Here is a 22,481-nt window from a genome sequence, read left to right on the forward strand (position 1 = left end):
GAAGGGGATTTCTCCTTGAGCAGAACCTTCACCATTGGTTTCTCCACCCTCCAAATCAATAGGTTACTGGACGAGATGAATATATAGAGTTTTCCAAATAAAAGTAGATTACCTTGAAGTAAGGATTGAAGCGGGTGTTTTCCTGAATTTTAGGATGTATATTACTGGAGGGAGGACGGATCATCTCACCTCGCAACTCTCCAACAGCATACAACACTGAAGGAGATATGCCCAAGAGGCAATAATAAAAGTGGTTATTATATATCTTTATGTTTATGATAAATGTTTATATACCGTGCTATAATTGTATTAACCGAAACATTGATACATGTGTGATATGTAAACAACAAAGAGTCCCTAGTATGCCTCTTAACTAGCTTGTTGATTAATGGATGATTAGTTTCATAATCATGAACATTGGATGTTATTAATAACAAGGTTATATCATTGTATGAATGATGTAATGGACACACCCAATTAAGCGTAGCATAAGATCACGTCATTAAGTTATTTGCTATAAGCTTTCGATACATAGTTACCTAGTCCTTATGACCATGAGATCATGTAAATCACTTATACCGGAAAGGTACTTTGATTACATCAAACACCACTGCGTAAATGGGTGGTTATAAAGGTGGGATTAAGTATCCGGAAAGTATGAGTTGAGGCATATGGATCAACAGTGGGATTTGTCCATCCCGATGACGGATAGATATACTCTGGACCCTCTCGGTGGAATGTCGTCTAATGTCTTGCAAGCATATGAATGACTTCATAAGAGACCACATACCACGGTACGAGTAAAGAGTACTTGTCAGGAGACGAGGTTGAACAAGGTATAGAGTGATACCGATGATCAAACCTCGGACAAGTAAAATATCGCGTGACAAAGGGAATTGGTATCATATGTGAATGGTTCATTCGATCACTAAAGTCATCATTAAATATGTGGGAGCCATTATGGATCTCCAGATCCCGCTATTGGTTATTGGTCGGAGTGAGTACTCAAACCATGTCCGCATAGTTCGCGAACCGTAGGGTGACACACTTAAGGTTGGATGTTGAAATGGTAGAACTTGAATATGGAATGGAGTTCGAATATTTGTTCGGAGTCCCGGATGAGATCCCGGACATCACGAGGAGTTCCGGAATGGTCCGGAGAATAAGATTCATATATAGGAAGTCATTTTATAAGATTTAAAATGATCCGGAAAGTTCTATGGAAGGTTCTAGAAGGTTCTAGAAAAGTCCGGAAGAAACCACTAAGGAAGGCGGAGTCCCGGAGGGACTCCACCTCCCATGGCCGGCCAACCCTAAGGGGGAGGAGTCCCAAGTGGACTCCCCTAAGGGGGCCGGCCACCCCCTCCCAAGGAAGGGTGGGAATCCCACCTCTAGTGGGAGTCCTAGCTTGGGTAGGTTTCATGTGATATGGAAGGTTTTGGTTTGGGGTCTTATTCGAAGACTTGTAGACCAACTCTTGGGTGTTCCACCTATATAATGAGGGCCAAGGGGAGGGGGCCGGCCACCCCAAGACCACAAGGTGGCCGCACCCCTTAGTGGCCGGCGCCCCCCTCTCCCAAACCCTAGCGGCCCTCTCTCCTCCACCACATCCCACACGCTTAGCGAAGCTCCGCCGGTTTTCTCCACCACCACCGACACCACGCCGTCGTGCTGCCGGATTCAAGAGGAGCTACTACTTCCGCTGCCCGCTGGAACGGGGAGGTGGACGTCGTCTTCATCAACAACCGAACGTGTGACCGAGTACGGAGGTGCTGCCCGTTCGTGGCGCCGTGATCAAGATCTTCTACGCGCTTTTGCAAGCGGCAAGTGAACGTCTACCGCAGCAACAAGAGCCTCATCTTGTAGGCTTTGGAATCTCTTCAAGGGTGAGACTCGATAATCCTCTCGTTGCTACCATCTTCTAGATTGCATCTTGGCTTGGATTGCGTGTTCGCGGTAGGAATTTTTTTGTTTTCTATGCAACGAATCCCTACAGTGGTATCAGAGCCGTGTCTATGCATAGATGGTTGCACGAGTAGAACACAATGGTTTTGTGGGCGTTGATGCTTATGTTGTTTTTAGTTTGAGTACTTTGCATCTTTGTGGCATAGTGGGATGAAGCGGCTCGGGCTAACTTTACATGACCGCGTTCATGAGACTTGCTCCTCGTTCGACATGCAACTTGTATTGCATAAGAGGCTTTGCGGGTGTCTGTCTCTCCTACTATAGTGAAGATTCAATTTACTCTTCTATTGACAACACTAGTATCACCGTTGTGGTTCATGTTCGTAGGTAGATTAGATCTCTCTCGAAAACCCTAAACCACGTAAAATATGCAAACCAAATTAGAGACGTCTAACTTGTTTTTGCAGGGTTTGGTGATGTGATATGGCCATAATGTGATGATGTATATGTATGAGATGATCATTATTGTATTGTGGCAACCGGCAGGAGCCTTATGGTTGTCTTTATATTTCATGTTGAGTAGTATTTCAAAGTAGTTGTAATAGTTGCTACATGAGGTGAACAACCATGAAGACGGCGCCATGGACCTTGACGCTACGCCGACGATGATGGAGATCATGCCCGTTGATGATGGAGATCATGTCCGTGCTTTGGAGATGAAGATCAAAGGCGCAAAGACGAAAGGGCCATATCATATCACATATGAATTGCATGTGATGTTAATCCTTTATGCATCTTATTTTGCTTAGATCACGACGGTAGCATTATAAGATGATCCCTCACATTAATATCAAGATAATAAAGTGTTCTCCCCTCGTATGCACCGTTGCCAAAGTTCGTCGTTTCAAAGCATCTCGTGATGATCGGATGTGATAGATTCAACGTTCATATACAACGGGTGTAAGCCATATTGCACACGCGGAATACTTGGGTTTGCTTGACGAGCCTAGCATGTACAGACATGGCCTCGGGACAACGGAAACCGAAAGGTTGAACACGAGTCATATGGATGATATGATCAACATGTTGATGTTCACCATTGAAGCTACATCATCTCACGTGATGATCGGTTTTGGTGTAGTGGATTTGGATCGTGTACCACTTAACAACTATGAGGGATGTTGTATTAAGTGGGAGTTCATTAGTAATTAGATTAAAACATGAACTAATTATCATAAACTTAGTCTGAGTAGTATTTTGAATTAATTTTGTAGTATTGGCATCCGTTTACTACTATGCGCTAGTCTTGTAATTGAGATAGAAATACTGTTAAAATCTGACAAGAAACTTTACGGATTGGTACCGTATTGTTAAGAATCAAGAAATGATTAAGTCCTATTGCAAACTTTTAGTAAACCTCACATTTTTGATTCATAGAACTATGATTTCAATTAGTACCTAAAGTTATCTTGTCTCCGTGAAACTTGAAGTTCAAATTTGTTTGAAAAATAAGGAGCTGAAAATTTAGTTTTCAGAAATAATCAAGGTATGAGATATATGTGATATCTAAGACCTTATTGCAAGATGATAGAATATAATTTGGTGAGACTACATAAACTCATAAATTTTATGGGAATGTACGAAGGTTGAAGACGCAAGGCGTCCCAATCCTCCAACTATTGGGGCACTAACAATATTCGCATATCCATGAAGTAATCGTCCTTAGTATGCACCATTGCTAAGACTCGTCGTATCGAAGCATCACGTGATGATCGGGTGTTATAGATTCTACGTGTGCATACAACGGGTGCAAGCCAGATTTGCACATGCGAATACTGAGGTTAAAACTTTACGAGTCTAGCATGTACAGACATGGTCTCGAAAAGTCATCATGATACAATGGATAAAATTATGAGTGAAATTGTTCATCATATTACAAGGTTACTAATAGTGAAATCCGGAACACTTGTCATATGATGATCAACTTCAAAGTAAGAACCTCAAAGTTATTGGTATTTGACCAACAAACCTAGAAGTTATTGATGTTGAAGTGTCTTTCTGAATAATGAGGAAAGCTAAAAGAGAAACTACAAAAGATTATTGGCAGAAAGAAAGAAAAGACTAGAAAGTCTAGCTCAGGTGTATATAAAAAAGATATACATGTTATGGATGTATTCCTTGTTTGGTCATACAATGAAATTCTTGGGTATTTGCACCATATTGGTTGGTATGAAGTGTCATACAAAACAACGCAATACAAGAATACAATGGCCTAAGTGACTGACAAGGAATATGATAGGAATGCACGTCTGGAACAAAAATAAAGTGTTATTATGTTCATCGTTGGCATTCTATCTAGCCCTTAGGATTTATAATAAAGAATACTTCATCATCACTATGATACTCCAAGAAACGTGAGTTGTAGAACAATTTCATAACTCTCTTAGATGTTCGCTAAAACTCGTAATTCAAATATTTCCACCATGATCCAATCATATATATTTGACTTTTCTATTACGATGATTTCCACTTCATGCTGAAAATTATTTGAATCCATTCAAATGTTTCAAACTTCTTCCTTATCGAATATATCCACATATACTCAATTCATTGTTGAAAGTTTTCATGAAGTAGAAGAATCTACCGCACACAACTATGTTTAGTGAACCACATATATCATTATGTATGTTTTCACTAAGTTAGTTGCCTGTTCAACTCTTGGCCTATGAACGGTATTTTAGTCATTCTCTTTTAGAAAAGATTTGCAAGCGCCAAACGATTCAAAAAATCAAATGACTCCAAAAATCCATTTGCATGGAGTTCCTTCATGCGTTCCTTTCTAACATGACCTAAATGGCAGTTCCACAAATAAGTGAAATTCAAATCATTTGCCTTATAGCATTTTAGCGTCAGTATTATGTGTGTGTGTTTCACCATTAAGATTTATAATAACTTATCCATCGAACATGGAGTAATGTCATAATTTGAACAACTCATTGTTTTTATTTGACCAGAGCAAAATAACAATTATTAAGTTCAAGAGATGTATCCAAACTTTGTTGGATTAATGATGAGATAAAATAAAATAAAGCCATTATATTTTTGTGGATTATGCTTTAGAGACTACCGCTTTTACACTAAATAGAGCATCATCATGATCCGTAGGAATGACACCATACGAGTTATGGCATGGGTATGAACCCTAATAGTCCTTTCTTAAATTTTGGTATGCATAGCATATGTAAATAAGTTTACAACCAAAATCGGATAAATGTCGTTGTTGTTATCCCAGAATTGGAAATTCTTCCCACTATGAAGTAAAAGACAAAAGTGTTTGTTAATGTTACTTGCTTATTTCAAAGAAATTGTTTTCTAGCGAAGTATTTGAGTGGGAGGACAATAGAACTTGATAAGGTTTATGAACCTGAGCATAATGATTAGAGTATCGCAGCATCAGAATTGGTTCCGGAAGCGGCCACGACGATCATGACTTCCATGACTACAAAGTGTTTTAGCCATGGAGATCGAAGTACATATTGAACCTTGTAGGTATGATTTACTTTGTGATCAAATAAATGATTTGTGGACAAAGGATTGATTTTGAACAATGATAAACCAGCTACAAACAAAGAAGTTATGATGGGCCCTGACTCCGTTAAAATGGCCATGCGCCATGAAATCCAAGATAGATAAATACTTTTTGAAAGTAAATATATCTATAAAATTGATGGACTTGGATGAAATATCCTTGAAGAATCTCGACTTGTCGAAAAGTTGTTTACGACAAAGTTCAAAGAGTTGAATACAATAAGATTAGATCTTCTGTAGCAATGCTTATAGTCTATGTGGATTATTCTAGTAATCACTACATATTTCTTTTATGAGATATGCTAGTAGGATGGAAAAATACATTACTTATCAGAAGTGTGTATTAAAGGTGTATACAAGATACAACCAAGAGTTTTGCTGGTCCGTGCAATACTAGATAGGTATACAAACTTCAATTGGATGAAGTGAGTATCATGGAGTTGGAATCTTCACCAGATGAAATGGTCAAAGAGTTTTTGATTTCATCAGAAATGATGAAGAGGCTTGCATTTGCAAGAAATTAAGTGGGAGCGCTGAGACATATTTATAATACTTTATGTAGATGACATATAGTGGGTTATAAATGATGTAATTATATACTTGATTAAAAGGTTTCATTGAGAAATTAATTTCAATGAAAGGATATGGACTGAAACAAATTTAGTGTCAAGATCTATGAAGATAGATTGAAACACATAATAAGTTTAAGTCAAAGTACATAGAATGGATATTGAAGTAATTCAATATAGAAATATTAAGAAAATGTTCCTGTCATGTGAAGGTTTAACAAGACTTGAGTGTATCTGACACTCAATGAGTAAAAACACATGAGTGATTATAGATCATGAATAATATGTACACAATCAGATGTCATGTGCTCTAAAAGTGTTATGAGCATGTACCAGAATGATTCATGTGATGATCATTGGACGACAGTAAGAAAATCCTTGAGTACTTTAGAAGAACTAAGGATATATATATAGTTTTGTATGGGGTAATGACAAACAAATCGCTGTAAAGTGTTGCACCGATATTAGTTTGATCACATATAAAAAAAATTTCAAATCTCAAATTAGACTAAGTGTTGTTTAAAAGGTAGCACAATGAGCTAGAAGTAGTCTATGCTAGATTTAGAAAAGTTCTAAATATTGTGACGGATTCTACAAAATAAGGCAGAGTATGTCATTGTTTTGACAATGACAAAGGATGTTAAAGTCAAGAGGTTCTTTGAGAACTTGGTGTAGTTCCGACAAAGTCAGAACTTTGAAGCTATATTGTGTGTGACAATATTAGTGACATATTTTAGACCGCGGAATTAAGGTTCCACCAGAAGACCAAACATATTTAATGCCGACTCATTTGAAAATAAGTGATGCGTTGAGACGCAAATGAATTACAAAATACATACGTTTCTGAGCGTGTCAGATCCATTGACTAAAACCTCTCCCGTGAGCAATACATGATAAAGCACCGGAAGGCCAAGGTGTTATATCTTTACAAATGTAAACTAGATTATTGACTCTAGTGCAAGTGGGAGACTGAAGGAGATATGCCCAAGAGGCAATAATAAAAGTGGTTATTATATATCTTTATGTTTATGATAAATGTTTATATACCGTGCTATAATTGTATTAACCGAAACATTGATACATGTGTGATATGTAAACAACAAAGAGTCCCTAGTATGCCTCTTAACTAGCTTGTTGATTAATGGATGATTAGTTTCATAATCATGAACATTGGATGTTATTAATAACAAGGTTATATCATTGTATGAATGATGTAATGGACACACCCAATTAAGCGTAGCATAAGATCACGTCATTAAGTTATTTGCTATAAGCTTTCGATACATAGTTACCTAGTCCTTATGACCATGAGATCATGTAAATCACTTATAACGGAAAGGTACTTTGATTACATCAAACTCCACTGCGTAAATGGGTGGTTATAAAGGTGGGATTAAGTATCCGGAAAGTATGAGTTGAGGCATATGGATCAACAGTGGGATTTGTCCATCCCAATGACGGATAGATATACTCTAGGCCCTCTCGGTGGAATGTCGTCTAATGTCTTGCAAGCATATGAATGAGTTCATAAGAGACCACATACCACGATTTAGTAAAGAGTACTTGTCAGGAGACGAGGTTGAACAAGGTATAGAGTGATACCGATGATCAAACCTCGGACAAGTAAAATATCGCGTGACAAAGGGAATTGGTATCATATGTGAATGGTTCATTCGATCACTAAAGTCATCGTTAAATATGTGGGAGCCATTATGGATCTCCAGATCCCGTTATTGGTTATTGGTCGGAGTGAGTACTCAAACCATGTCCGCATAGTTCGCGAACCGTAGGGTGACACACTTAAGGTTGGATGTTGAAATGGTAGAACTTGAATATGGAATGGAGTTCGAATATTTGTTCAGAGTCCCGGATGAGATCCCGGACATCACGAGGAGTTCCGGAATGGTCCGGAGAATAAGATTCATATATAGGAAGTCATTTTATAAGATTTAAAATGATCCGGAAGGTTCTATGGAAGGTTCTAGAAGGTTCTAGAAAAGTCCGGAAGAAACCACTAAGGAAGGCGGAGTCCCGAAGGGACTCCACCTCCCATGGCCGGCCAACCCTAAGGGGGAGGAGTCCCAAGTGGACTCCCCTAAGGGGGCCGGCCACCCCCTCCCAAGGAAGGGTGGGAATCCCACCTCTAGTGGGAGTCCTAGCTTGGGTAGGTTTCATGTGATATGGAAGGTTTTGGTTTGGGGTCTTATTCGAAGACTTGTAGACCAACTCTTGGGTGTTCCACCTATATAATGAGGGCCAAGGGGAGGGGGCCGGCCACCCCAAGACCACAAGGTGGCCGCACCCCTTAGTGGCCGGCGCCCCCTCTCCCAAACCCTAGCGGCCCTCTCTCCTCCACCACATCCCGCACGCTTAGCGAAGCTCCGCCGGTTTTCTCCACCACCACCGACACCACGCCGTCGTGCTGCCGGATTCAAGAGGAGCTACTACTTCCGCTGCCCGCTGGAACGGGGAGGTGGACGTCGTCTTCATCAACAACCGAACGTGTGACCGAGTACGGAGGTGCTGCCCGTTCGTGGCGCCGTGATCAAGATCTTCTATGCGCTTTTGCAAGCGGCAAGTGAACGTCTACCGCAGCAACAAGAGCCTCATCTTGTAGGCTTTGGAATCTCTTCAAGGGTGAGACTCGATAATCCTCTCGTTGCTACCGTCTTCTAGATTGCATCTTGGTTTGGATTGCGTGTTCACGGTAGGAATTTTTTTGTTTTCTATGCAACGAATCCGCCTTAAAATACGCACTTATTAATTCAATAGATCTTCTAAAAATCGGTTCAAGAGCTTGAAACCTTGTGTTGTGGCCAACTACCAGGAGAAACATGGCTACTTGTTCCTCAATGGAAGTATGAATACTATCTTTCAATAATTCTCTGTCTCTAAACAAATTGCACAAGCGAAAAAAGGGAGCTCTTTTCATTCTAAGCTGATTTGAGCAATTTATGTCAGTAGAATGATAGATATATCTCAAGTTTGATTCCCTAGCTATATCCATATCAATCCTACGACCTAATAACATTGGAGTTTGGTTTCTAGCTCTCCTTGAGATAAAAATAATGTAATCTCCCAATGCAGCTGCAAGGCCGGCTGCTTGCATGATTAGTTGACGTTGTTTTCTGGCCAAATCATCCATCTAAAGAAACAAAAACAACTCATTTTCACATACTAGAATGAAACAAACAGGACATACCAAGTATTCATCATCCATACAATTGCATAGAACCTTACCCCTACTGTCCACAACATTAAAATCTGAAGATGTCAGATGTAACTCACAGTTTTTTGCAAAGAAATAGAGGGAGAGAACTACCTCAGATGCCTCGGTTGGAGAAGGGGACGGGGTGGTGCCGGCGGTAGAAGAGAACGGCGTGCTGGCCGTGCAGATCGGGTCATGGCGGTGTGATGTCTACGGGTGCTTCTATTCTTGTAGACAGTGTTGGGCCTCCAAGAGCAGAGGTTTGTAGAACAGCAGCAAGTTTCCCTTAAGTGGATCACCCAAGGTTTATCGAACTCAGGGAGGAAGAGGTCAAAGATATCCCTCTCATGCAACCCTGCAACCACAAAGCAAGAAGTCTCTTGTGTCCCCAACACACCTAATAGGTGCACTAGTTCGGCGAAGAGATAGTGAAATACATATGGTATGAATGTATATGAGCGGTAATAACGGCACCAGAAAAGTGCTTTGCTGTCCAGGACTGGCGTGTGGTTGATGGTGGTAATATTGCGGACAATACAGATGCAGTAGAACAGTAAACAAGCAGCGATAACAGTATTTAGGAACAAGGCCTAGGGATTATACTTTCACTAGTGGACACTCTCAACTTTGATCACATAACAGAATAAATAGATAAATGCTAGACTCTACACTCTCTTGTTGGATGATGAACACCACTAACTGTGTAGGATTACACGAACCCTCAATGCCGGAGTTAACAAGCTCCACAATATTCGATGTTCATATTTAAATAACCTTAGAGTGCACGACAGATCAACGCAACCAAACCAAGTACTAACATAGCATGCACACTGTCACATTCACGCTACGAAAGGAGGCATAGATGACATCAATACTATCATAGCAATAGTTAACTTCATAATCTACAAGAGATCACAATCATAATCTACGCCAAGTACTAACACGATGCACACACTGTCACCATTACACCGTGCAGGAGGAATAAACTACTTTAATAACATCACTAGAGTAGCACCCAGATAAATTGTGATACAAAACACATTGCAATCATAAAGAGATATAAATAAGCACTTCACTATACCATTCATAACAGTGAATAAGTATTCTGTGAAATATAGCCTAAGAGACCCACACGGTGCACACACTGTCACCTTTACACACGTGGGACAAGGAGTCTCCGGAGATCACATAAGTAAAATCCACTTGACTAGCATAATGACATCTAGATTACAAGCATCATCATATGAATCTCAATCATGTAAGGCAGCTCATGAGATTATTGTATTGAAGTACATAGAGAAAGATTAACCACATAGCTACCGGTACAGCCCCGAGCCTCGATGGAGAACTACTCCCTCCTCATGGGAGACAGCAGCGGTGATGAAGATGGCGGTGGCGTCGATGGAGAAGCCTTCCGGGGGCACTTCCCCGTCCCGGCGGCGTGCTGGAACAGAGAGTCCTGTCCCCCAGATCTTGGCTTCGCGATGGCGGCGGCTCTGGATGGTTTCTCGTACCGTGGTTTTTCCGTCCCGAAGTTTTAGGTCGAGGGGCTTCTTATAGGCGAAGAGGCGGCGTCAGAAGGTCAATGAGGCGGTGACACAATAGGGCCGCGCGGCCAGGGGGTGGGCCACGCCGGCCTATCATCTGGTGGACCTGTGGCCCCCTCTGGCCTCTCTCGGGTGTTCTGGATGCTTCCGGGGATTCTAAGATGTTGGGCGTTGATTTCGTCCGATTCCGAGAATATTTCCTTACTAGGATTTCTGAAACAAAAAACAGCAGAAAACAGCAACTGGCCCTTCGGCATCTCGTCAATAGGTTAGTTCCGGAAAACGCATAAATATGACATAAAGTATGCATAAAACATGTAGATATCATCAATAATTTGGCATGGAACATAAGAAATTATCGATACGTCGGAGACGTATCAGCATCCCCAAGCTTAGTTTTCGTCATTCCAGCGGTAAACGATAACAAAGATAATTTCTGGAGTGACATGCCATCATAACCTTGATCATACTATTGTAAGCACATGTAATGAATGCAGCGATCAAAATAATGGTAAATGACATAAGTAAACAAATGAATCATATAGCAAAGACTTTTCATGAATAGTACTTTCAAGACAAGCATCAATAAGTCTTGCATAAGAGTTAACTCATAAAGCAATAATTCAAAGTAAAGGCATTGAAGCAACACAAAGGAAGATTAAGTTTCAGCGGTTGCTTTCAACTTATAACATGTATATCTCATGGATATTGTCAATGTAAAGTAATATAACAACCGCAATATGCAAGTATGTAGGAATCAATGCACAGTTCACACAAGTGTTTGCTTCTTGAGGTGGAGAGAAATAGGTGAACTGACTCAACAATAAAAGTAAAAGAAAGGCCCTTCGCAGAGGGAAGCATTGATTGCTATATTTGTGCTAGAGCTCTGGTTTTGAAAACAAGAAACAATTTTGTCAACGGTAGTAATAAAGCATATGTGTTATATAAATTATATCTTACAAGTTGCAAGCCTCATGCATAGTATACTAATAGTGCCCGCACCTTGTCCTAATTAGTTCGGATTACCTAGATTATCATCGCAATGCACATGTTTTAACCAAGTGTCACAAAGGGGTACCTCTATGCCGCCTGTACAAATGTCTAAGGAGAAAGCTCGCATCGGATTTCTCGCTATTGATTATTCTCAACTTAGACATCCATACCGGGACAACATAGACAACAGATAATGGACTCCTCTTTAATGCATAAGCATGTAGCAACAATTATTAATTTTCTCATATGAGATTGAGGATATTTGTCCAAAACTGAAACTTCCACCATGGATCATGGCTTTAGTTAGCGGCCCAATGTTCTTCTCTAACATTATGCAATGCTCTAACCATTTGGGTGGTAAGTCTCCCTTACTTCAGACAAGACGAACATGCATAGCAACTCACATGATATTCAACAAAGAGTAGTTGATGGCATCCCCAGGAACATGGTTATCGCACAACAAGCAACTTAATAAGAGATAAAGTGCATAAGTACATATTCAATACCACAATAGTTTTTAGGCTATTTGTCCCATGAGCTATATATTGCAAAGGTAGAGGATAGAAATTTAAAGGTAGCACTCAAGCAATTTACTTTGGAATGACGGAGAAATACCATGTAGTAGGTAGGTATGGTGGACACAAATGGCATAGTGGTTGGCTCAAGGATTTTGGATGCATGAGAAGTATTCCCTCTCGATACAAGGCTAGGCTAGCAAGGTTATTTGAAACAAACACAAGGATGAACCGGTGCAGCAAAACTCACATAAAAGACATATTGTAAACATTATAAGACTCTACACCGTCTTCCTTGTTGTTCAAACTCAATACTAGAAATTATCTAGACCTTAGAGAGACCAAATATGCAAACCAAATTTTAGCATGCTCTATGTATTTCTTCATTAATAGGTGCAAAGTATATGATGCAAGAGCTTAAACATGAGCACAACAATTGCCAAGTATCACATTATCCAAGACATTATAGCAATTACTACATGTATCATTTTTCCAATTCCAACCATATAACAATTAACGAAGAAGAAACGTGGTGGCGCTCCTACCAGTTGCCGGCGTGGTGGCGCTGCCGAACGACGCAGAGGATGGCTTGCTGTCGGTGGGACCGGCGGTGGTCGTCCTGGTCCAGTGGGGCGGCTGGCCGTCGGCGGCGTCAACGAGGAGCGGCGGGGCGGCGGGGCTGCTGCCCGTCGGTGGCGTCGAACAAGGAGCGGAGAGGCGGTTGCTGCTCACGACCACGCGCGTGCCCCCCATGCTTGCCGGCTGCGGGATTGGGGAACAGAGGACTGGCGGCTCGGGAGGCGCATGTGGGAGGAAAGGGGGAGGAAAAGAACGAGGGGTGGGAGTTGCCCTAACGCGGGGCCGAGCAGGAGGTCTTTCGCGGACGCGCGCGACACAATTTTTCGGGTCAACTCGGCCAGGCTCACGTGCGAAGCTTGTTTTCTGCTTCTCAACCTGGCCAGGCCCAGAGCCCTTTTCCGCATGAAGTGAGCTTAGCCCTATGAGTCCATCCGACCTAACGAACACTATCTCTGGTGGGAAAAGTGGGATGAGGACAGATTTTCTGAGTTGGCTCAGGCTAACAAACACACCCTACTGAAGCCCAGTTATCGGACATTGTGAGAGCCACTTCTCAATTTCAGGCTGGCTCAATTCATGCATAAGAGTTGTTAGGACAATTGATGAATATATTGTGGATATGTTCTCAGGACAAGTGATGAATACTTGTTGTTAGCAATTTAAAATATTAATTTTTTTGCACCTTTGAAATAAACTGAGGGGTGATACAAGTAAGCAGTGATAAGATTGAGATTTTGATAGGTTAAATGAGAAAATTAAGATTAGGGTCTATCACAGTAGGAGGAGTGATAGAACCCTTAGACTATAGAGTAAGATTGCTAGGTGTTATAGCATTTTACTTTTACGCTGTACTTTTTTTTTTCAAATTCATTTTACTTCTATAGTGTGCAATGAGATGCTTGAAAAATACGAAGCATATGAGAGGTTGAAGTGAAGCATTTTTTGAAAAATCTAACCCCTACGTAAAACTGATTTCTTCTTTGATCACCTTGAAGAAACTACTCTCTCTATTCTTACGTATAAGCCATATAGCTTTTTTTGCGAAAAATTCTAGAATATAGGATGTATTGTGTTACATCACTTGTCTGGACAACTTTTTTATGGATTAGTTTACATTTTCTTATCTTACACAAAGTTCTCTATTTTCTCACGTCAATTATCCTGTGGTAATCCTGCTAAAATTTGGTGTAATTATTCCGAATTGTACATTCTTTAATTTCCGTGGCAAAAAACCCACATGGCTTATAACAAGGAATGGAAGGAGTATTAGGGAATCTAACACATGTGGTTCAATGTCACAGTGAATAAATTTAAAATAGTGTAGGTCGGCGCCAACAGAAAATAACACAGAATCACCCTCGGCGCCATTGCCCTTGGTGCCGACCTCACTTCGGCGCCATTTGGCTTGGCGTCGACCTGATTCAACGTCATTTTTCGTTGGCGCCGGTCTGGACAATTTTCCGCTCATTTTCGATAGTGCCGAATTCAGGGATCAGATTTCGAAATAGTTTCACCAAGTCAGTCTGATAAAAAAATAGTTTTTCCTATAGATCAGATTTGTAAAAGAAGAAAAAAAAACCGAAGTGACTGGCCGTGCCCTGTCCGTGCGTGGCGCACCCGAGCGAACACCTCGCCGCGGTAACCAGGCCACTCGTTCTTGCCCCCACTCTTGCGATCCCCGAAGCTTCCCGCCGAAGGAATGTGCTGGTGCACGGCTCTCGCCGCCGCGCCCATCACCAGCGGCCGGTGGCCTCCGCCCTCCTCCGTCCGCCTCCACCGCCGCCGACAAAGCTCCATCCGGGCAGACGCGCCTCCCGGGGGCGAGCCGCGGCGGAAGAAGGTCGCCGTCGCCGGCGCCGGGTGGGCGGGCCTCGCCGCTGCGCACCACCTCGTCAAACAGGTTTCACTCCTCGTGCCTGTGCCCGATTGTTCATGCCATGCCGCCTTCCCGCCTTCGATTCGTAGCGCAGCGCACGCTCTCGTGCTCATCGTCAGCTTGTGCGACAACGAGCGGCTGCTTACTGCTTCTGTTCGTCGTCACCAGGGATACGATGTTACGCTTTTCGCGGCGGACAGCGGCCCAAGGGAGGAGGTCGGTCTCAGAGGTACTTCAGCTGACAGCTCCCATTTTGCACACCGTCGGTATCTGTTTACTTGGTCTGCCATTATTGTTCAAGTAATATACTTTCACCGTGACGTTGCTTGCACCTAGGGTTCTGGTATCCATACCGAAACATTTTCTCACTAGTCGATGAGCTGGGGATCTCCCCTTTCACGGGGTGGACTAAAGCGGCGTACTATTCTCCACAAGGACTTGCCGTAATATCTCTATCTCTTGTTTTGTTCAGTGAATTCTGTGCACTTGAACACACTGAAATTGTGATGTACATGGATTTTCCTAATTTCCAGGGCATCCTTTACTTCTTTGGAAAAAAAGGACCTTTTTGTTTATCTGCATTTGTTATCTTTAGATGGCTCACTGTCTATTTTTAGTAGCTTGCTGGTAAGGCTGTAAAAATGGTAAACTAGAAATGAGATTTTCTTCTAGAGTTAGCCACGTTTGACATGAACAGAAGGCCCCAAACTACACTTAAGGACATTGTAGTGATTTTTAACAAAGCTCCTGATCATTCTGACAAGTCCTTGTGGTTTTGGTAATTCAGATTCAAGTCCTTTTTTCGCAAAAAAAAATATTGAAGTCTTTTATTGTCCGATTTATTTCTTACAATGGACGCTAGTGTAAAATTTTCCAGAAAATCATGTCTAGAATATAGCATGTATCACGTCATTTACATTGACTGTAATACTGATTTGAATGATTTTTGTGCTGATATCTGTCCTGAATCCTGAAACATCTTCTGTTGTTCTGATCTACCTGTAGGCCGAATTCCCCGTGTTCCATGACCAGCCTCGATTGCCAGCTCCCTTTGGAATCTTTGCGTATCCTGAAGTATGGTTGCCGCATTAAATATCTGTGCTGCTGACCAATTTCTCCAGTTCTAAATACCTCACAGTATCATGAATTTCCTCTGTTACAGTTCCCCAGTCTTCCTCTGATTGATAGATTGACATCAATTCCTGTCCTATCTGCAGGTATAGTTGTACATATGTCCAGCTCTACTGTTAACAAGCTCACTTCTGACCACTTTTCCCTTGTTTTTATCTAGTCATTGACTTCGACAATACAGACACTGCCTGGAGGAAGTACGATACAAGTGAGGAAATTTGATTTCCTAAGCAATGTTCACTTTTCTAAGCTGCTAGTTGGTTCATAGTAAATCACTTCTGCCTCATGTTCCTGTGAAAGTCTTGACATTCTCAAATATGAGTGATCTTCCCTGCAGTAACTGCAAGAGAGCTTTTCAAAATGTTCGGGTGCTCTCAAAGACTCTACAAGGAAATTTTTGAACCAGCTATTCAGGCTGCCCTGTTTGCTCCTGGTGAGCAATGTAGTGCAGCTGCAACATTGGGGATGTTGTACTATTATATGCTCTCCCACCAGGTTCCCTCTTTTTCTTACCCTTGTTTCTTGTGACTGCTTTCATAAAATGTTTAACCATTTTTTCCTAATGATCCCTCAAGTCATAATGTAAATTCTTTTAGCAGTTTTTAACTGTCTCAGATATAATTCGTTTCAATTTTGGAGGCACTTTTGTTCCTGCCTTTGATTAATTTCAGGCAAATGAGTTCTTAAGCCTGTTCCATTCCCTTTTCAAATGGAGCCAACATAACTTTAATTAAACTGGTCGATTTCTATTCCCAGATATCTTCTTTTTAATCTTGTTTTTGGCACCAATGTTCTGTCATGTCTATGTCCACTTGGTCTTAGGGATGGTGTGTACTTCCATACTGTAAATGGAAATGTACTAGGACACCTGGAATTGTATACTGATAAGGAAAAAATAAAGTGCTTCAATTTCACAAAATTTCACCTTTGAACACAGATGAGTCATAAATATATGGTCATATTATTTTGCAACTTCCTGTCGTATTAATCTGTACCTAATTGTTCTTTTAATTTACATTAAGAATGCTAGCGTTTAAGCATTGCACTGACTACCAAAATTCTTAAGATATGTAGTGCTCAATTGCTTTATTTTACTTTTTACATAAACATAAGAACAAGTATTTTCCAGTGAACTTTGAAGCCACAAGACATAAAAATGAACGAAATCCTACCAAATAATACTGGAGAGCAAACAACAAACATATTTTACTAAACTAAATAACTCAGTATTAATCAAAGATCCAAGTTACGATCTGAATAACTCACCAAAAGACCATTTTGAGGGACTTAATAAAATATCGTAACGTTTTGTTAACATTGCTAGAATGACACTTTAGGTGGATTCTTCGAGAAGGATATCACCTTCGCCATATTATATATCTCTACTCAAATTGAATTAGTAAACATTGTCTGCTCATCATCCATGCCATTGCCATCACTGTGTACAATGCACTGCGGAGGCACCTAGCACTCCCTACTTTAACTGGACTACGTCACTATCCTTTCAGTGATCCGCGATCCTTTAAAGAGTTATAAGAACTTAAACTGTTGTCTCACAACTACTAGGGAGTATGTCTCCGCTTTGTTATTTCTCATGAATTTCCTCTTTTCCAGGAAAACTCTGATTTTGTGTTGTGCCGTGGGGAAGTAGAAGATGCCATTTTCTCTCCTTGGCTAAAATCACTAGAACTAAAAGGCATAAAATTCATTGCAAATAGAGTTCCTACAAGTTTGACGATAAATGAGGACACCGAATGTGTCTCTGAAGTTGTCTGTGGTGAGGAGGTATATGACGCAGATGCATTTGTTTTGGCCACTGGACTCTCACCTCTACAATCTATCATTCGGAACAGGTAACAAATCCTGAGGTGGTCATTCCATGCCTACTGGGCCAGTATTGCCCTAGATGCCTATATTTAGTTACTTTGAGATATAAGATTGCTTTGGAAATATATATTATTTGTTGAGCTATAGGTTTCTCAAATTCCAACATGTATATTTAAAAAATATTTATGAGCGTTTATGACCACCACATTTTATGTAGTCCGTTTCTACAGTCAAGACAAGAATTCACTGATCTTCTGCATCTGTCAACAGTTGACGTGATCACCGTAAAATTATGGTTTGATAAAAAGGTAAGCACACAATATACTTCATCGACTAAGGATATTGTTCATGATATGATCATGATACAGTTCTGTGATATGTGAATGACAGGTCACAGTTCCAAAGGTCGCTAACATTTGTTCCAGCTATGATGATTTATCTGGCTGGACATTCTTTGACCTAACCTCTGTATACGATGATTACAGTGACAAACCAGGAACAGTTGTGGAGGCTGAATTTGTATGTTCAACTCATTATTGACCAACTCTACAAAGAGCATTTTCTGAAAGCATGTATCTTAATCATGGAAATATCATTTTTTTGCAGTATAATGGTAGCCATCTTTTCCCACTGAATGATAAACAGATTGTTTCTGAAGCTTCATCACGACTTATTAAATGTATAGGCGATTTTGAGGGGGCCACTGTGATCCAGCAATTTGTCAGAAGATCTCCTGGATCCGCAATGCATTTTCTTCCAGGTAGAATTAAGTTTTATCGTACTGTAATATATGTTTGGGGGGCGCCCCCAGCCCATGGGCTTTTAACAAAGTAGTAATAAAAGGGACATTTGCCCCCCCCCCCCCCCCAGATTTGGACAAAATAGGGTTGTGTTGGCCTTTTTAGCCCATTTGCTGGGGATAACCAAGTTATCAGTAACCACGACAATTATTCGTGATGCGTAGATTGGCAGTATTCCATTACCAATTAAATCGACAGTTTGCTGTACACTGATGCTTTGAACTGTTACATAACCAAGTATCCGATGCTCGATCCCGTTTAGTGCATGTGATATTATATGTGGGTTCCAGAAACATCCTGCTGGTTGACACCTGTAGTGCATATGTATGTGCTTTCGAGGTTAAATTACCTCTGATAAATATCTACTTGAGTCTTTGGACTAAAATATTGCCTGCAGGTTCTTACAAGCACACAGTGCGGGGAACAACATCCGTTCCAAATTTGTTTATTGCCGGTGATTGGATAGTCAACCGACATGGGTCCTTCTCAAAGGTGAGGGGATTGTAGGTCAGAAATTGATTCATAGTCACTGGAAATTGTATTTATGGATATATTTTTGTGTGGTAGGAAAAAGCGTATGTGACTGGACTTGAAGCCGCTAATATGACGGTGGACTATTTTGGCGATGGAGACTTCGCTAAAATCATTGCAGTTGAAGGAGATGAGCCTCATATAGAGACAGTGCGTGATCTCAACAGAAGAACCAATGAGCTGAAGACTCAGATTCCTTTCTCAGAGTTTTTTCTCCCATGAAATGATTGCAATTTTCCTAGGCCATCATCATACAACTCATTCATAAAAGGTGAACCAACTCTCACTCCCTTTGCCCTTTTCTTTCTTTTATCTTTTCCCGATGACATAATTGTATTTTTTTACACTATGACCAGTGCCGTTATCATGCAACTTATATATAAAAGGTTAGCCAGTTCTAATTTTATTTTATTTTTCCATTTGTTTTCATTTCTGTGACTTTGTTGAAGTGCAGGTCTTTGTGGAAGGTAATGTATTACTAATGCATACTAAAACTTATGACAGGAAAAAGTGTTCTGAAATATGGCAGCATTGCTTGTCTATATAAAATTATACATACACATTAGCAAAGCAACTTGCTCCTGAGTTGTAATTTACAGTTTGCTTCTTTGTGGTATACATTAAAATATCTCTATACAACTCCATTCATCAAGAGGCCCTAGTTTCCTCAGGTATATATTCCTTTCCTCATCATTTCCACAAACTCTTCATAGTCGATATTCCCGTCCTGTGAATTTAACAACAACAGTGGTCAAATATGTTAGATGGCACTAAGCTGGGAAAAAAAGCTCACCTTATCTTTGTCAACTTCATCCAGTACTTCTTTAATATTTGCTTCATCACCCATTCCATACTCTGTCATGGCTTGTTCAAGTTCTTCTCTTGATATGTACCTACAGTTATTATTATGCACGCAGAGTTAACCACCATCACACACCCTCCCTTGAGTTGTTATGTCCAAGCAGAAAATAATGCAAGAACGGCATGCATTATCGCATTTTTTTTATAACATTGAATAAAAGAGCTGGTACATAAATTGACTCCAGAAGTTTAGCATTGGTTAACTTTGTAACTCTTAATATATGGTGATGCGTGTAAGATAAAATATATTTGGTAGTTAGCAGAATTAGTATTACCCGCTGTTGTCTTTGTCAAAGTGTTGAAATGCAAGGAGCAAATCCTCCTCCTTTTCCAGCTTATGTTTATTCATCATAGCAGTGAGGAATTCCGTGTAATCTATGCTGCCACTCTTGTCTACATCCACCTGAATCACAGTATGGTCAGTGAAATCTTGATACACTTAACGTATGGTGAAAGAGTCAAACAAACTAGAAGTTATCTTACTGCTTCCATAAGCTTCTGAACCTCTGCTTCACTAATCTTTGATCCTAACTTTGTCAAACCAATCTTCAGTTCTTCAACTGTGATTGTCCCACTCTTGTCTGTATCCATGTTATTGAACATCTGTTTTAGTCCCTTGATTTCCTCTGGTGATAGGTTCTCTGCAATTACCTTGAGATGCAATGAAAAGGGCAGTGCTGTCAGCTTTTAATTATACGAAGACAAAGTAGCAGTCATCTTTGTCAAGGAGGATTCACCTTGAGCGCTAGTTGTTTTAGCTTGTTCATCGCCTTGAATTGCTTCATCCTTAATAGGACTGCGCTATCGATAGGTCTGTCAGATGCACCACCCTTTAGCCATGGATGTTCTGCACAGGGAGACGTTGATTTATCGGGGTGACATATAAATTATACAAATGCAGAAAGAGATCTACATGCATAACCCCAGGCTGTGTACTACCTAGGGCCTGTACTGCAGTAATACGCTTCTGGGGATCTCTGTTTAGCATTTGCCTGATAAGATCTTTCGCGCTTTCAGATATCGTCGGCCACGGGCTGCTGCTGAAATCAAGTTGGCCCACCAGTATAGCATCAAATATGCCCTTCTCCGTTTCTGCTCAGATTTGCAACATTTAGTCCGGGATGTATACAGTACAGTATGTTAAGCTGAAGATGTATGGAAATGTACCTCCCCAGAAAGGCGGCGACCCACATAAGAGAATATACAAGATCACTCCAGCGCTCCAGACGTCGATCTCTTTCCCATAATTTCTATGTAAAACTTCTGGTGCCACATAGTATGCACTTCCTACAATGTCCTTGTACACCTTTCCTGCATTTATCGAGGAAAAGATGGCATATGTAGTATGGAATGCTGAGCTTAATTGTTAATGTGAATTCTTCTTCCTCGAATTATGCTCAACTCATTGAGACTCCGGTGTAAATAGTGTGATACATGGTGCTGACCTTCTTCGATGAAGACGGAGAGGCCGAAGTCGATGGCCTTGAGCGGCGCGTCGTCGGCGGGGCTGGCGAGCAGGAAGTTCTCCGGCTTGAGGTCCCGGTGCATGACCCCCATGAAGTGGCAGACGTGGACGACGGTGAGCACGTCGCGGCACACGGCGGCCGCCTGTCGCTCGGAGTAGTTCCCCTTGGCGGTGATGCGGTCGAAGAGCTCCCCGCCGGAGCAGAACTCCATGACGAGGTGCACGCTGTCGGTGTCCTCGAAGGCGCCCCTGAACTCGGCGATGTTGGGCTGGCCGCTGAGGTGCTGCAGGATGGTGACCTCCCGGCGCATGTCCTCCACGTCGGCGCGCCGCACCAGCTTGCGCTTGGACACCGACTTGCAGGCGAACTTGAGCCCCGTGGCGCGCTCCGTGCACAGGTACGTCGTCCCGAACTGCCCGCTGCCCAGCTTCCGCTCCAGGTTGTACTGCGACCGCACGTCCGCCATGGGCCGCTGCAGCACGGGGCCGATCGCCGCGCGGGACGGCCTCCGGGACATGGACCCCGGCAGGAGGCTCGGCAGCGGCGGACGGCCGGACGACGGCTTCGGGAATGTCGGCGGCCGCGATGTCGACGGCGGCGGCCTTGGCGGCTTACCGTGATTGGCGGTTGCCGTTGTCGGCTGTTGAGTGAAAGTCGGCGGCCGCTCGATCGTCCCCGACGTGATGGGTATCTCGTACGACTTGGTGAAGCAGTTCCCCATTGTTAACTTCCTTCTTCGATCGCCTCGCCTTTCTTTGAGGGGAACGAAGATGGAGGTTCTGAAGCTCGCGGGGTTTTTGGGCGAGGGGGAAGGAAGACGACGGCCGGAGCTGCTTGACGTGATGGATGAGGCTGATATGCTATGCCTGTCCCCTTCGCGCGTTCACTGTTTGCTTTTGGTCCTGGGTTTGAGCTTTATGCGCTGTTTGGTTCTCGTGGGAGGGAAAAGAAAGATTCAAAGGGGAACTAATCAGGCCTCGGGATCACGCTATCTTGGGCCCTGATTTTATTCCGCGTCGGTGTAATGCAGAAACAACGGAGCACAGCCGCACATCGAGTTTCTTTTCTGAAAGTGCCGCACAGAC

The 22,481-nt window shown here is 41.8% G+C and overlaps 2 protein-coding genes across 9 annotated transcripts; one reads left to right on the forward strand and one right to left on the reverse strand.

Moving 5' to 3' along the window:
- The first annotated feature begins 14,541 nt into the window (after nt 1-14,541).
- On the forward strand, nt 14,542-21,321 carry LOC127335955 (uncharacterized). 8 transcript variants are annotated; one of them, XR_007873096.2, is made up of 16 exons: nt 14,542-14,804; nt 14,949-15,009; nt 15,117-15,223; nt 15,786-15,854; nt 15,943-15,997; nt 16,072-16,119; nt 16,249-16,406; nt 17,526-17,764; nt 17,956-18,046; nt 18,129-18,257; nt 18,345-18,498; nt 18,936-19,030; nt 19,106-19,340; nt 19,426-19,455; nt 19,519-19,536; nt 20,948-21,321. XR_007873096.2 is itself a non-coding variant. In XM_051362693.2 (14 exons), the coding sequence occupies exons 1-13, from the start codon at nt 14,604-14,606 to the stop codon at nt 19,289-19,291; spliced, it is 1,593 nt and encodes a 530-aa protein (XP_051218653.1). In that variant the 5' UTR covers nt 14,542-14,603; the 3' UTR covers nt 19,292-19,340; nt 19,574-21,321. The 8 variants fall into 8 exon arrangements, 3 of the variants coding, with proteins under 3 accessions (XP_051218653.1, XP_051218654.1, XP_051218652.1); XR_007873094.2 differs by lacking the exon at nt 19,519-19,536 and adding an exon at nt 19,574-19,740; XR_007873093.2 differs by lacking the exon at nt 19,519-19,536 and having other exon boundaries at nt 19,574-21,321.
- Nucleotides 19,581-22,185, reverse strand: LOC127335954 (calcium-dependent protein kinase 12). The gene is made up of 8 exons (XM_051362691.2): nt 21,376-22,185; nt 21,098-21,241; nt 20,870-21,022; nt 20,668-20,777; nt 20,414-20,581; nt 20,206-20,333; nt 19,863-19,962; nt 19,581-19,796 (listed from the first exon to the last, which is right to left on the reverse strand). Exons 1-8 carry the CDS (start codon nt 22,115-22,117, stop codon nt 19,737-19,739), a joined length of 1,605 nt encoding a protein of 534 aa, XP_051218651.1. The 5' UTR covers nt 22,118-22,185; the 3' UTR covers nt 19,581-19,736.
- Between the last annotated feature and the right edge of the window lie 296 nt (nt 22,186-22,481).

The sequence above is a fragment of the Lolium perenne genome, chromosome 2 (assembly GCF_019359855.2).
Source record: "Lolium perenne isolate Kyuss_39 chromosome 2, Kyuss_2.0, whole genome shotgun sequence".
NCBI lineage: Eukaryota > Viridiplantae > Streptophyta > Magnoliopsida > Poales > Poaceae > Lolium > Lolium perenne.